Source organism: Mustela erminea, chromosome 3, assembly GCF_009829155.1.
Source record: "Mustela erminea isolate mMusErm1 chromosome 3, mMusErm1.Pri, whole genome shotgun sequence".
Lineage (NCBI taxonomy): Eukaryota > Metazoa > Chordata > Mammalia > Carnivora > Mustelidae > Mustela > Mustela erminea.
The window spans coordinates 14,085,378-14,101,433 of NC_045616.1; the positions used below are offsets into that span (position 1 = coordinate 14,085,378).

The 16,056-nt window shown below is 51.2% G+C and overlaps 1 protein-coding gene across 7 annotated transcripts in view; it reads left to right on the forward strand.

Moving 5' to 3' along the window:
- RASGEF1C (RasGEF domain family member 1C) overlaps positions 1 to 15,855 on the forward strand; it is an 84,108-nt gene extending 68,253 nt beyond the window's left edge. For all 7 annotated transcript variants that reach the window (XM_032335273.1, XM_032335276.1, XM_032335275.1 and 4 more), the window contains 8 exons: positions 1,073 to 1,162; positions 2,775 to 2,877; positions 3,356 to 3,435; positions 3,518 to 3,613; positions 8,362 to 8,457; positions 10,190 to 10,313; positions 14,662 to 14,734; positions 15,207 to 15,855. In XM_032335273.1, coding sequence (XP_032191164.1) covers positions 1,073 to 1,162; positions 2,775 to 2,877; positions 3,356 to 3,435; positions 3,518 to 3,613; positions 8,362 to 8,457; positions 10,190 to 10,313; positions 14,662 to 14,734; positions 15,207 to 15,231 — 687 coding nt within the window. In that variant the 3' untranslated portion in view covers positions 15,232 to 15,855. The remainder of the gene's footprint in view (positions 1 to 1,072; positions 1,163 to 2,774; positions 2,878 to 3,355; positions 3,436 to 3,517; positions 3,614 to 8,361; positions 8,458 to 10,189; positions 10,314 to 14,661; positions 14,735 to 15,206) is intronic.
- Positions 15,856 to 16,056: the final 201 nt, after the last annotated feature.

The window sequence follows — 16,056 nt, forward strand, 5'->3', positions numbered from 1 at the left end:
AACTCTCATGCATTTATGCGGTTAAATATCTACATTAGTTGAAAAATTATATTTCCAAAGGCTATTTTATGGCATAGGAAACGTTTCCTGAGGGGAAAAATGGAGATATATATACATGGTTATATTCAGACAGGATACACACATAGAGTTGACTGTCATTACTTATGGGAATTGATTATATCCCATGATGTCATCATGAACATGGAATTGGCAAATACCACTGCTCCCAAGGGAAATACATACTTAGGTTCCTTGCAAGCCTCCCAACCACACTTGCATCTGCCAGTCCTTACATAGACTTGCACTGCGTGTGTTTTGCCTCAAAGACACCTTATTTAATATATCTTGTTCTTCCAGTGACATTGAACTCATAGCCAGCAGCACCATGACTCATGTGTAGGTACGGCTTATCTAACACATTTTTCTCCTCAGGGCCCATCACAGCTGTTGTGTGCTTAGGAACTACAGCGCTGTGCTTGGAGCCACTTTAAGCAGGGAACCCACCATCACACTGAATAGACCACCAAAAAAAAGACAGTTGTTCACGGTACAGGAGCTGAAATAAGGCACGTTGTCACTTAGCTCAGTCTCAGCTGGGAACACACAGGCACTTTGGGTGACTCTGCCACTGGGGACATGCCACTCTGCACCATGAATGACAGTGAAGGAGACATGAGTAATGATTTGGGGTTACAAATGTATTTTGAGGAAGCAGACAGATTCATAAATATAGAATCCATGAATAGTGACAATCAGCTGTGTTGGGGGGTGTGTATTTACATATGTACTTATATATATATATATATGTAATTATATATATATATATATAAGTAATTATATATATATATAATATATATATAAATATGTAATATATATATATATATATATATAATTATATCTTTGAATGTATAGAAAAAAGACCTGAAGGATAGACATCAAATCATGGGTATTTGTGGATGGTTTTGAGGTCCCAGCATTTTCCTGATGATCTATGAGAATGATCAATGAACTGACATAATGTTCCAAAAGTTATTGACAGCAAGGCTGAGTGTGGTCCTTGTGTCTTTCCCAGCCTTGTTTCAGTGACAAGACCAACAATCTGGAGGCTTACGTGAAATGGTTCAACAGACTGTGCTACCTTGTGGCGACTGAGATCTGCATGGTGCGTTGAAAGCTGGGGGACATGACCCAGCATAGCCCAGGGTGGCAGGGGACATGATATAGCATAGCCCAAGGTGGCCAGAGGCATGACCTAGCATAGCCCAGAGTAGCAGGGGATATGACCTAGCATAGCCCAAGGTGGCAGGGGCTGGCGGGACCTACCTGGGAGGGAATCAGAAGGGTATCTTGAGCCTGTTGGTGTCCAAGGCCAGAATGAAGCTGGACACCTCTCTGGGACAGCAGGTGTCACCCAGCTTGCCTGCAGTGACCTTTCCCTCTGGGCAGAGCCTGGCACGGATCCACTGGACTCCAGCATGGGACATCAGAGACCACTTGCTGAGGGTTTGAGAAGTGGTTTATTGCTCTGCCAGGTGGCTCTGCTCCCTCCATCTGTGCCTGTCTGTATTGGGGGGCCTGGCCTGCAGCCATGCTGAGCTTGGCTCTCAGGATTTAGAGTAGAAATGGACCAACATTGCAGGACTAACCTGTAAAAATTGGGAGACTGCACATCCAAAGCCCAGGTCTCCAGCTTCTCCCAGAAAGCAGGATGTCTTGTCAGTACTGAGACAGAGGCACGTGACACCAAGGCATGATCCTTCAGGGCCAGACACTGTCTGCCCTCTTCTCTTCCTTGGAGGGCAGGGAGCCTCCTCCAAGCACCCTGTCAGCATCAGGTGAAGCCCTGGGGTCATTTGTATCCAGGAAAGATTGGAGGCAACACAAGTGCCAACTGGTGCTCTCCAGGAGCAAATGCTGAGATAGAAATTGGAGTAACAGAGAAAGGGGCAGAAGCAGGGCCATTCAGAAGAAGCTGGTCTGCGATGCCTTGGCCTCAGGAGTGCTTCTTGCTGAGGGCCACCAGTGGCTGGAATGCTTGGCCTCTGGCCCCCCTCCTTGCTTGGCCATCGCTGTCACTGTGCAGGCTCCCCGGGAAGGACAGAAGGACCTCAGGGGGGGAGACTTTCCAAGGGGGTTTGGGCAGCTTGTCTCACTCTTCTTGGTAAAGACCAGTGTGGCGCAGAAGTAAGCAAGCAAGAACACCAGGGTCCATCCTGCATTTTCATCTCTGGCCTGGCAGCCCAGAGGGGGCTTTGCTCAGGCCAAGCTGGACTGAATGGGATTGAACCCTCCTGGGAGTTGGGAAGTGCCTTAGCACAAGACAGCCCAGCGGGTGGCATGGTTTGCTAGAGGCAGTGGGAGAAGTCACAGTCCCAAGCACATGGCCATAAGCTGGGGGTGAGATCACGCAGTCATTCAATAGAAAACAGGGGAGGGCCTGCTCCGGGGACAGGGCCTGGGTCTGTGTGTGGCCCCAGGATGGGGAGAGCAAGCATGGTGCTGCGTGGGGACAGGAAGGAGCTGTGGACAGGGTGCTGGAACCGGACCCGGAGAGAGGGCAGATTGGTGTCTCGAGCATGGCAGGCAGCTCCTCTGCCCCATGTGGGCTCTGCTGGGCTGCCCAGGGCGTGCTGAGACCCTGAGCCCTCGGGCTGCAGACTGCCCCAGCATCAAGCCACTCAGCTGTGCAGAGGGCTGAGAGAACGGTGACAAGTGACTGACCCCATGACGCGCTGGGGACTGTCCCCACTGAGGCTCGGCTGCTCTGTCCCCAGCCAGCCAAGAAGAAGCAGAGGGCCCAGGTGGTGGAGTTCTTCATTGATGTGGCCCGTGAGTGCTTCAACATTGGCAACTTCAACTCTCTGATGGCCATCATCTGTGAGTAGGCCAGCGGGCCCTGGGCCTTGCTGGGAGTGCCCCCAGAGAGTCTGGAGCGGGCACCCACGGGTGGGCAGGGTGCAAGCCAGGGTGCTCTTCAGAGCAGGACAGGTGTTGCTGGGCCCAGAGGTCCTGGAGAGGAGTCCCCACTTTGAGGCAAGCTTGACCTCTTCAGGGGACTTTATGAGGACTTGGCCATGTGTTCCCAGATCCAGGGAGAGCAGTGCCCCAAAGCAGACACTGGTCATGGTGTGGGAACAGGAGCCTGCGCACACAGCAGCCAGGCTCTCCGGGACACAGTGTCCATCAACACCCCCCCCCACCAATGTGGCTGTCTGCAGCAGGCTTAGTCTCAGTCAGGGGCAGCCAGAGGGGCTGGCCTGGTGGAGCCATCCCCAGACCCCCTGCCCGAGGGAGTAAGCAGACCGGTGCAGCTCGGGGATTCTCCCCTGCCCCAGCTCCACCCTTCCTCTTCCAGCCGGCATGAACATGAGCCCCGTCTCCAGGCTGAAGAAGACCTGGGCCAAAGTGAAGACAGCCAAGTTCTTCATCCTCGAGGTGAGCAAGACTGCTGGGCTGCCGGCTGGCCCTGGCCAGCCCTGGGACGCAGCTGCCCCAATGCCTCCTTGTGTCCTTCTAGCACCAGATGGACCCAACTGGGAATTTCTGCAACTACAGGACAGCCCTGCGGGGGGCAGCCCACCGCTCCCTGACTGCCCACAGCAGCCGGGAGAAGGTAAGTCAGAGACCTGCCGGGCCTTCAGAGCTCCTCCCTAACCACCCCACCCCCCAGCCCCGGCCCAACTCAGCCCCAGGTGGGCTGTATCAGAGAGCCTGGATGCCAACTCCCAGGTCACCTGGTCCACCCCCACCTCCGCCCTTCTGCAGCATCTGCATAGACAACCATGCTCCTTGCATGCCTCTAATATGGGGGACTCACACCATGGTTATTTCATTTTGCTGCATTCTCCTCTAACCTCCAACAACCTGTGGGCTGTCTTGTGCTGAGCCACTTCCCAACTCCCAGGAGGGTTCAATCCCATTCAGTCCAGCTTGGCCTGAGCAAAGCACCCTCCGGGATGCCAGGCCAGAGATGGAAATGCAGGAAGAACCCTGGTGTTCTTGCTTGCTTACTTCTGCGCCACACTGGTCTTTACCAAGAAGAGCCCATGCCACGCAGCTCTCACTGGTAGGAAGTGCTTCTTTATTGAGCTAGGGTTGTCCTCCCTGGAGCACTATGCAGAGTGAGAGTGAGGGTGCTCCCTCTTTTTCTTTTCCTTTTTTTTTTTTTTAACTCTTCTTTAAGAGAGAGAGCACACGGGCAGGGGGAGGGACAGAGGGAGAGAGAGGGAATCTCAAGCAGACTCGTCACTGAGCACAGAGCCCGACATGCAGCTCGATCTCATGACCTTGAGATCATGACCTGAGTTGAAATCAAGTCGGACACTCAGCTACTAGCTGAGCCACCCAGGCCCCCCTTCCCTCTTCTACCCACCAGTCCTTCAGCGCCCCCAGACCCCTTTCTGCCTTCAAAACCAACAGACCAGTCCTGCCCCCGACCCTCTGCTCTACTCCAGTCTCCAGCCCCATCCCCACTTGGATCTCTTTGGTCCCTGAACAGTTTCATTTATCAGAGTCCCTTCTGTTTAGGATCACATTGTCTCCAAGTGCATAGTGTCTTCCACCTCCTTACTCCAAATGTAAGACCTTCACTGATGGAGCCTTAGATCACAGTCACAATTTTGGCACTGAGTGAACCGAGCCTCTCACTTACTAAAACTGCCTTTGCACAGGCTCTGTTGTTCTACATTTGCATTTGGAGAGGGGGAGGTGCCTTTGCAGACCCTGGTCAATTTTATTTGTCTCCCAAATTCTCTGGTGGCCTCCTGCCCCAGAAACCGTGCCTTGGGATGGCAGTGAGCCTCTTACTTAGAACCCTACCCACCCTGACCATTAGAGTTGTCGTTTCCATGGGGAGGAACCACCGAGGCTGGCCATCCCTCGTCCGCTGGTCTCTTGGCAGGAATGTCAGTGGAATTAGGTTTGTTCTGTGGTTTGCACAGGCCTGTGTCTGGCCCGAGGGATAACAGAAGAAGCTGCTTTTCTTGAAATTCAGAGTCACTCTGCAGTTGGATTGGTTGGGCACAAAGGGGTTGGTGAGGATGGGTGAGCAGGCTGAGACAGGCCCCCTTGGACTCCCGGCCCAGCAGGGGGGCTGCCCACAGACCCTGGCCGCACTGGTGGCCACATGCTAGGCAGCTGGCCTTTCCTGCTCAGGCTGTGAGCCCTTCAACAGCTCTGGGTCTGAGGACAGCTGATGCTGGGGAGCAGCCTTTAGTGAGGCCAGACCTCAACCGCCAGGGCTGGCAAGCCTGTCCCCCCAGGGGCCAGGAAGCTGGAAGACCAGAGCAGCAGGGGCAGTGATCTTGCCTTATTGAGCACCTACCACCTGAGGGCCCCTTGACTCTGTCCCCGCCCCCACTTCATTCTGATAACTACTGATAGAGTCTGGCAGTGCCGTTTCTCGGGTTAGAAGACTTGGAGAGGAGCTCTCGCTTGTCCAGTCACACAGCAAGTAGGCAGCAGGGCCAGGAATCAGACTTAGCCTCTCCGGCACACCTCTGGGCTGCCTCCCATTCCCGAAGCACAGGGGCCATGTGGCAGTCACAGAGCTGCTGGCAGGTGGCCCAGGAACTGGGCTGCAGGTGGGGGTGTACAGAGCTGGCTTCAGCCTTTGATCTGGGATATCAGCTGGGGCACTGCCTTTTCTTCTATCTGTGCTGGCCAGGTGGCTGTGGGGCAGACTGGGATGTCCTATTCCTGCACACTGAATCCCTCTGTCTAGCTCGAGGGGCTGGGATGCTGTGGCTTAGGTGTGGGGCTAGAGGTGGGTGATTTACGGAGCTATGCATTTATTTCATTTTGCTGCATTCTCCTCTAACCTCCAAAGAGATATGGACCATTGGCTGGGCCCACAGGAGGTGTTCACCAATGGGTAGGGGACTGGAGGATGGATGGATGGATGGTTGGGTGGAAAGAAAGAAGGGAAGGAGGGAGGAAAGAAAGAAAAAAGGAAAAAAGGGCCAGGGGAACAAGGATGCTTGCAGATGTTCTCGTAGTTCCCAGCTGAAATTTTGAGGCCCGGGGCTCCAGTGGTCATGGCATTCTGTGCTTTCTTCCTGCCTGTGGCTGATTCCTGTCTACTCCTCTCCCCCCATCTCTGTGGTGGGGCCCACTCCACACTGGCTTTTTTGGATGAACCCTAGATGGAACTGCTCAGCTCCAGAAAGCAAGGGCAGTGGGCTACAGTCTTGCCAGCTAGGATGCTAGAGCCTGATAGGATGGTAGCCTGGACCTACGTGGACAGGCAGAAATGGTCAAAGGTTCTCAGACATGGAAAACGCTACCCCACTGAAGACCAGCCCCAGTGCACAGCATGCAGGAAGCCTGCACCAGGCCCCCCAGGAGCTGTCTCTGTCCACAGGTCCCATTGCCCTTAATCCGTTCCCTGTCCTGGCCCATGTCCCCTTTCCAAGCCAATGCAGCCATCATGTACCAACCCTGGGCCTGGGGTTTAATGCCAGTGGTGGGGGTGGGGAAGATGCACAGAGACCACCCTCCCTCCAGTCACGGTGAGGAAGCCCACAGGACAGAGACTATGGAACCAAGCCACCAGGGTCCTCTGCTTCTTACCACTGTGTGAGCATATGTGAGTGGCTTAACCTCTCCGATTATTGGCTTCTTGTCCGTAATGGGGACACATAGAGCCCTGCTTCACGGAACTTACTGGAATGAAACTCTGATCCCCATGCATGTAATATTTGGCACAGTGCCGCCCTCAGGCCCACCACCAATGCCCCATGACAAGGGCATGAGGGGAGGCCTCCTGAGCGGCACAGAGGGGGACTAAACCCAGCGTGTGGGTGGCAAAGACTTCCCCGCTGAGGCTCATTTTGTGGGTGGGTCCTGGGACTGTCTCCCACTGTACTGGATGTGTCTGACACCCCCCACTTTCCCAAACCCCAGCACCTGGCACAGTGAAGACCCGAGCTACTGTCTGTGCCATTGACATACATGCAGGGTAAATAGTGTGTCCTGGTTTCCCTGGGACTGTTCCAGTCAGGAACCCCCTTAGTCCTGGACCAACGAGGCAGCTGGTCTCCCCACTGAATCTGGCTCTAGTCCCGGCCCCTGACTTTGGGCTAGGCCTTGCCACTCTGCGGGTCTCAGTTTCCCACCCCCTCTGCCCCACTGAGCCATACTCCATGCTCCTGTACTGTGCATGCCATGTGGTCATGCCCAGGCCCTCAACTCAAAGCCCTTGTTGACTTGGAAGTTGGGGGACGGAGAGCCAGAAACGTCAGGGCCCAGTGCTTGGTCCCAGGGGTGATGGGCTGGAGGCTGCTCCTGGCTGGCCTGGCAGCAGGTGAGTAGCTCTGGAGCCCAAGGGCTGAGCAGGTGTATTAGTCCCGTGGAGCCGACATACAAAGCACCCCAACTAGGTGGCTTGGAACAACAGAAATGTATTATCTCCCCGTTCTGGAGGCCAGATGCCAAAATCAAGGTTGTCAGGGCCATGCTCCCTCCAAAGGGTGGATGTTTGCTTGCCCCTTCCAGCTTCTGATGACCCCAGGCATTCCTCTGCCAGTGGCCAGTCACCCCCGCTTGACTCTGTCTGTCTTCACATGGCTCTCTTTGCTGCATATGCCCAAATTGCCCTCTTTTCTCATGGACCTCAGTCACTAGAGTAGAGCGCATCACACCCAGTGTGACCTCATCTTAGCTCAATGCTATCTGCAGAGACCATCTCCAAATAAGGTCCTGTGCACAGGCACTGGGGCTTAGGATTGGAATATATCTTTTTGGGGGGCTGCAGTTCAACCCGCAGCAGCAGTGTCCACCTGGCCAGCTCCCCAAGGGCTGTCTGAGCTGTGGGCAGTGAGCGTCCCTTCTCTGGGGGTCAGCCGTGGGCTTATGCAGAGCAGGGAGGGAGAAGCAAGGCATCCAACAGTGACACACAGAGGCACCCGCCCTTCTCCGGTAGAGCTCAGTAGCCAGTCCCCTCAGACCCTGGAGCAGGGATATGGCAGGATCGGATCTCAGCATCAGGCGTAAAATGACAGATCATTAAATATAGATTTTGAAAAGGAGGCCACAGAATTGTGCGACGGCCGATTCCCATCCCGAGTATACTTAATGGCGGGCTCAGCACACGCCTGTGTTCCTCCTAGAGCACTTGAACCAGGAGGCCTAGGTCTGTGGATCCCTGCATTATGGGGACAAAATGCCACAGCCTCTCCCGGCAGACAGTGGAAGAAATGTTCAAGGGGCATTGGGACCGTGTGTCTTTCATCCAGCCCCAACACAGGGAGAATGGCACCGTATACAGTAGGTGCTCAATGAGCGCTGGAGTCTGTTGGGGCCTGGGAGGAAACAGTCTGGCCCCTGCTGACTGAGGGCTGATCAGCACCCTCCCCCTTCCAGATCGTCATTCCCTTCTTCAGCCTGCTCATCAAAGACATCTACTTCCTGAACGAGGGCTGCGCCAACCGCCTCCCCAATGGACACGTCAACTTTGAGGTAGGGTCCAGGGGCCTAGATGGTCAAAGCCCCCAGGACAGGGGCGCTGGACTAATGGGGACTCGAGGCAGAGTGCTGCAGTTTATAAGACACCAGGGCAGAATTATCAGGTCCCCCCCACCCCACCCCTTCCACAGGAGGAGACGAGGCTCACTGATCCCCCACTGCCTATCCACAGGTAAGGCAGACTCATTTTCAGCCCTTGAAGAGCACCAGGCTAGGAGAAAGCCCCAGGGACCCACAGTGACATGGGGCAAGGTGCTGGGATGGGACACAGGGCATGCTTGGGTCAGGGGAGACCTCCCAAAGCAGGGGCCCTGAGCCCCAGAAAAGGTGGTCAGGCAGAGCAGGCAGAGGGGAAGAAAGATTTCTATTCCCTCTGAAGGCACTCAACTGCCATCAGCTCAAGTTCTCAAGTGTCCTCTCCTCCAAGAGTCCCCCTTGACCACCCAGACAGAAGGAGGCCTCTGTAACCTGTGCTCAGTGGGCTGGGCATTCCTCACAGTCCCCTAGCAAAGCTCCCAAGCAAAGTCAGGCTGACCTCCCATATGGGACCACTGGGCACACATGTCTTGGAGTGGCTGGTGAGCTAGGCATGATGGGGCCAAGGCCCGGGAGCCCTGAGAGGACTGGGCAGCAATAGCAAGTGGTCACTGAGTCAGACAAAGCGTGCCATATGACAGGGGCACCCCCCAGTCCACAGGAGGGACGACGCTCTTCTTCCTCAGGAGGGCTGGTGCACCCAGGCCCCAATACCATGAGGCAATCAGGTTCTGGGCTGGCTTCTTGGTCTCTCTGGGCCTCAGCCTCTCCCTCCATAAAGTGGGGCTTCAATCCCAGCTGCCTGCCACTGTCCTTTGCCAGTGTGGCCCCCATCCAATGCCTGGGCCTTTTGGCCTGGAGCTGCGTGTGCTATGGGGCCTCACACAGACACAGACCCGCCAGCAGACCTTCCCATGCCACATGCAGGTCTGGTTCCCCATGAGGGCTGCCCAGGCGCTGCATCCCTGAGGCAGTCTTGGCTGGAGGTGATGTGGAGTGACACCCCACTGGGCTGGGCTTGAGGAGACTGCAGGGGCCTGGGATTGCACTGTCCCCAAGAGGTTGCACATACTTGGTGTGAGAAGCCTGGTATTGGGCCCTCCTTGAATTGGTCCTCAGAACAGAGGCCAAGGGATAGGTGGTCATGTGGCCCCAGATTTGGGGCACGGGCTGAGGGAACTGGAGTCAGCCACCGGGACTGACCAAAAAATGCCCCCAAGGATGGTTCCCACCCAGTCATGACTTGGTGGTGCTATTTATTTAAAATCCTACTTTAAGTTAACAGTAGTTCTTTAAATAAATTTACTTAAATTTTACTGAAATAAAAATCCTACTTAAGTGGGTTTACTTAAATCTCCTTTAAATACATTTAAGTACATTTATTTGCATCATTCTCTAAATAAACTTGTAGGAATGATCACAAACAAAGTAGAAGGAAAATAGAGTAATATTCAGGTCTAGCTGAATGCATTGCCTGCTGATGATGAGTCCTAGATAATCTCTACCGACATTCCTCAGAGGGAATGAAGAGACATAGGAAACACTCAGCATTCCCAACAGGAATGCTTCGCCCTGCCCTTCCCAAAGTTGAGCCTCCTTAGGAGGGATGAGTGAGGCTGGCCCGCTCTCACAGGTGACCTCCAGGCACTGAGGAGGGAGTTCCCATTCTGTGTCTCTGTGACCCTGGCAGAAATTTCTGGAGCTGGCCAAGCAGGTTGGAGAATTCATCACATGGAAACAAGTGGAGTGTCCTTTTGAGCAAGACCCCAGCATCACCCACTACCTGCATACTGCTCCCATCTTCAGCGAGGACGGTAAGGCGGTCCCATGGCCTCTGTCAACCCCAGCTTTGGGACTCTTGGGTGGTCTCTTTGCCACGTCTCCCCTGGGAGCCCTTGCTTTGAGCAGAATGCACCATGCCTGTGTTTTCTGGATTTGAGAGGGAGCAGAGAAGGCTGCGTCCCCTGGCTGGATGGTTGCCACCCCCAGAGCACAAGACAGGGTGTAAGGAGCTGCAGGTTGGGACCTCAAGGGTCCCCAGGGCCAGGCTTCCCCTTGGACACAGTATGGATGCTGTTGAGCATCATAAATGTAAACCATCTGTCTGACCTACTTTCCTCATGGGTAAAGTTGGCACGATGATGAGAACTCCCCCCCCCCCAGTGCTCACACAAGGAAGGCGAGCTCACTGTGGGTCCTTCCACAGCTGGGTGTGTGTGTGTATGCACACACAGAATGATATCAGGCGTCTTTTCTCCAGAGTGCCATACATGTCTGCCCTCTCCAGTAAATCAGTATTCCCATCTGATCATTTATCAAATGTGACAAATTTGCTTATGAATTTGCTAAGCAAGCATACTCCAGGAGGCCCCTTTTTCAGGAAGAGAAAGTGCTGGAAGCGAGTGGTCACCAGGCTTGAGTTGATCATCCCAGTGGGGGTGGTATGGCCCCATGGTTAGCTGCTTTCTGGCTCCAAGACTCTCAGCCCACCCTGGCAGGTCCTGCTGAGCAAAGAGGAGGCCTGGCTCCTCTTCACAGCAAGTGTTTTATGAAGGGATTCCACACTCGTGCTCAGGAGAACATTTTCTGCCAGAAAGAAAGACTGAGGGAAAGGATTACTTTAATGATCTTGCTTTTAATTGTTAATACTTCTGAATTTGCCATTTTATTTTGTATGTTTTGGAGCCAGTAACTTTTTAAAAGCGTCTCACCCATAACTGGAAGCCCAGCAGCCTGATGGATAAATCAGCCTGAGCTGCTCCCACCCCAGCAAGCTGTGTGACCCTGGGGCAAGTGCCTCACCCTCTCTAAGCCTTACCTCCATCTACAAAGTGGAGTAATGAGAGGACCTGCTTCCTAGGTCGCTGTGAGAATTACTTGAGTTGGCACAAGCAAAGCTCATAGGACAACACTCAATCGATACTAGTTGTGCTAGTTGTGTTCGTTTCCTACTAGGCCTGTAATAAATCACCACAAACAGGGTAGCTCAGAACAATTCTCATTTATCCTTTCACTTATGGAGGCTATAGTCCAAAATCAGTTCCTCTGGGCTGAACTCAGAGTGTCAGCAGAGCTGGTTATTTCTGGAGGCTCTAAGGGTAGGGTTGTTTCCTGGCCTGTTAGGACTTCTAGTGACCACCCATATTCCTTGGTTCATCACCCCCTCCTCCACCTTCAAAGCACCTCATTCCAACCTCTGCTTCCACAGCCACAGTCAGTCACAGCCTCTGACAGAAATCTTGTCCTGCGCTCTGCTCCAGGCTCCCCCTGGCAGGACCCACCTAGCAATCCAGTCAGCCTTGAGGCTCCTTGAAATAAATGATAATATAGAAAGCATCAGCAAAAAAACCCTGAAGATATAAGGAAAAACCAAGTGGAAATTATAGAACTGAAAAATACAATAACGAACAAAAAACTTAAGTGGGTGGGCTCAAAAGCAGAATGGAGAGGACAAAGGAAAGAACTGATGAGATGGAACAATAGAAATTATATGTTCTGAACAACAGAACTTAAGGGACCTGTGGGATTACAACAAAAGATCTAACACTCTTGTCATCAGAGTCTGGGAAGGAAGGGGACAAAACAGGCAGGGTTGAAAAAAAAATCAAGAATCAAGAAGTAATGGCTGGAAAGTTCTCAGATTTGGAAAGTGTAAAAACCTACAGATTGAGGAAGCTTAATGAATCCCAAAGAGAATAAATACAAAGAAACCCACACCAGGATACATATCATAGTCAAATTTCTGAAAACCAATGAAAAAGAAAGAAATTTTGAAAGCACTGAGAGGAAAATGACACTTTACCTATGGGGCAAAATGATTTGGATGACATTAGATTTCTCATCAGAAACTACAATGGCCAGAGTCAGGGGCATAGTTTTCAAGGGCTGCAAGAAAATAACTGCCAACCCAGAATTCCATAGCTAGTGGTAATATCCTTTGGGAACTTACTTCAGATAATTCAATATGGAATTCTAAAAACTGTTCTGGAAGCCTGCAGGAAGCTGGTCCTTTGAAAAGAACTGTAACATTGACATCCTCCAGCAAAGAACCTCTTGATAAATTAAAAATAGAAGACAGACATTGCTAATATCAAGACTGAAATGGAGAATATCACTACAGGCTCTGCCAATATTGAAAAGCTAATAAGGAAATATTATGAACTCTACAAACATTAATTTGACAAGTTGGATGAAATGGACCAACTCCTTAAAAACACAAACTACAACAAACTCAACACAAAGTAGATCATTTGAATAGCCCTGTGATCATTAAGGAACTTGCATTTGTAATTCTAAAACAACCCAACAATGAAATCCCTGACTTTGGATGGTTAAACTAGAGAATTCTATTAAACATTTAAGGAAGACTTAATACTGATTATGCACAATCTTTTTCAAAAAATAGAAGAGGAAGGGACTTCCCAATTCATTTTATGAAGCCAGTATTACCCTGATACCAAAACAAACAAACAAACAAACAAAAAAAAACCAGTTAAAAAAGGAAGAAAGTAAAGACCAAGATCTCTTGTGAATGTAGATGCAAAAAATTTCTTAACAAAATTTAGCAAATAGAATTTGGCAATACCAAAACATAATTATATACCATTACCAAGTGAGTTTATTCCAGAGATACAAAGCTGTTCAATATTTAAAAATCAATCAGTGTTATCTACCATATTAACAGGCTAAAGGAGAAAAATCACTTGATTATATCAATTGATATAGGGAAAGCATTTGACAAATTTCAACACCCCTGTATGGGAAAAACTTCCAGAAGAATAAGAGTAGAGGGCAATTTATCAACTTGATACATTGCATCTACAAATATGTTTCCACTTACATATTTAATGGTGGAATACTGAATGCTTTCTCATTAAGATCAATAACAAGGCAAGAATATCTACTCTCACCACTTTTATTCAAGAAAGTAATGGAGATCTAATCCATGCAGTAAGGCAGGAAAAGAAAATACAGGTTAGAAAGGAAGAATTAACACTGTCCCTATTTATAGAAAATGTAAGAAGGAATCTGCAAAACTCCTAGAATTAAGCAGGTTCAGCACGAGTTTTGTTGTTGTTGTTATTTAATTTTTTTTAAAGATTTTTACTTATTTATTTGACAGACAGAGATCACAAGTAGCCAGAGAGGCAGGCAGAGAGAAGAAGGGAAGCTGGCTCCTTGCTGAGCAGAGAGCCAGATGCAGGGCTTGATCCCAGGATCCTGGGATCATGACCTGAGCCGAAGGCAGAGGCTTTAACCCACTGAGCCACCCAGGTGCCCCAACACAAGTTGAAGAATACAAGATAAAGATGCAAAAACCTATTGTATTTCTATTCTAACAATGAAATGTATATATGAATATATATGAACATATATCAGTAACATATGAACAATGAATATGTTAAAAATTAAAAATAGAATCCCATCACTCAATATAATCACTCCAAAACAAGAAATACTCAGGTGTAAATCTAACAAAATATGTTCAAGGCTTGTATGCCAAAAACTGCACTGTGTTGATGATGGAAATCAAAGGGATTATTATTTATTTATTTATTTATTTAAATTATTATTTATAAAGGGAGAGACAGGATGTTCACGAATGGGAGCAAAGACACTAATTCTCCTCCCCAAATTTAAGGATTGATTTGGCGTGTTATCAAAATCCCGACAGGATTTTTCTGGGGATAAAGGCACAACTGATCTAAAATATATACGGAAAAACAAAGGTGCTAGAAAAGCCGCAACAATTTTGAAAAGGAAGAATAAAATGGAAGGGATCACTAGGCCCAGTAGTGAAGCATATATTATACAGCTAACGTCCTCAAGGCCACGTGGTATCAGTGAGATGGAGGTTCATGGATCGATTGGATAGAATAGAGTACCCAAGAATAGACCTATACAGATATCCCCAGGGATTGACAACGTCATCATCCCAAAGTGGTCCGGTGCCATAATTTTGCAAGTGGTTCCTGTGGGGAGAAACGAGGGGAAGGGTACACTGACCTCTCTGTAGTAATCGGTTCCTACACCAGCATGGGAATCTACAAATTCCCTCCCAGCTAGCTTAATTTAGGAACCAAAAGCAGGTCAGACTTTGCGTGTAGAGCAGGATTTTATCACCGACCATAACTGTGTAATTTCCCCTCAATTCCTGACTAGGTCTTTATTTGGCCTCGTATGAAAGTGAGAGCCCAGAGAACCAAACAGAAAAAGAGAGGTGGAAATCTCTAAGGTGAGTCTGTGAACCAAGACGGTGGTGGGGACGGGCTGGGATGTGTATGGAGGAGACGGGTGGGTGCTTGGGGCCAGGCCAGGGCCCAGGGGCTTTGTGGATCCCCAGGTCCACAGGGAGGGGGGTAGGTCAGGCCAGGCTCTTGGGGGGGGGGCAGAATTCAAGCGCTGTGAGTGGGAGGGAGGCTGGGATTGCAGACCACGCACGCCCCATGCCCATGGCTGGAGGCTGTCCCTAGGGGGCGTCAGGTCGTGTGTCCAGGCCCAGGAACCCCCTGTCTTGTGCCAGAAAGTGAGGCAGCCCCTACTGCTTGTTCAGCCTGCAGATGTAGCCGTGTGGAGGCTGGCATGGACCCGAGGTTGTGGGCTCTGACAACTGAGCCAAGAGGGGTGTATGGAGTCCCTCTTGAGCGGGAGTCTCCTGCCTAGCCGGCGAAGTACAGTCCTCACCCTGGGCATATTTAAATCTGCAGGTCTTCTATTTTGGGGAAAACGTGAGAAGCAGGAGGAAGAGGAGGAGGAGAGGAGGAAGTCAGCAGAAGCCTTCCAAAGCCCTGTGGCACCTGGCCCAGCAGAAGACAGAGGTGTTGGCACCTCACTGCTTTGTAAACCGTGACCCTGTGGGCTGGTGCCCGCCCCAACAACCACACAGTACGGGAGACCTTTCTCCACCTTCCGTGGAACTTCTGCCCTGGGCAGGGCCCAGGGCCTCCTGACCTGCAGGGAGCACATGCCTGGGGGGCTCTGCCTTTAGGATGGTGGGGGTCACATTGCTGGCCAGTCTGTCCATCAAGGACATGGCACTGCCCCAGCATGGTGGGTGACTGCGGTGTCACTTTCCCTGGGTGATGAGGCTGACCCCCCCGCCGTCTGTCCCCAGGTGACCTGGGAGCCCCCACATCTGCAGCAGGCACCATGCCAGTGACCCCTATCGTTCTGCTGATGGACCCTACCTTGTCCCCCAAGATGGGCTCTGCAGCTCAATTCACCCCCTTTCCGGATCCTGCTGGTATCAGGGAACAGCTTTCTGGTGACAGCTGTGACACTGGTCATGGGACAAATCTGAGTCACAAAAAGGACAACATGTACAGTACATAGTAAAATTCAGAGTTGGTATAAACACATGCGTCCACCTTGCGTATCCATGTCCACACGGCCACTCACTCGTGGGCCTGGGATCAGCTTCTGCTGGGATGCAGGGCAGTCTCCTGGCTCAGGCCTGGGGATGCTGCAGCCTCGGGTCAGCAGAGGGACTTGGTGGCCATTTCCACTCCATAGATCCCAAGTTGGGCTGACAGGGCCTGGGAAACAGACACGCACAGG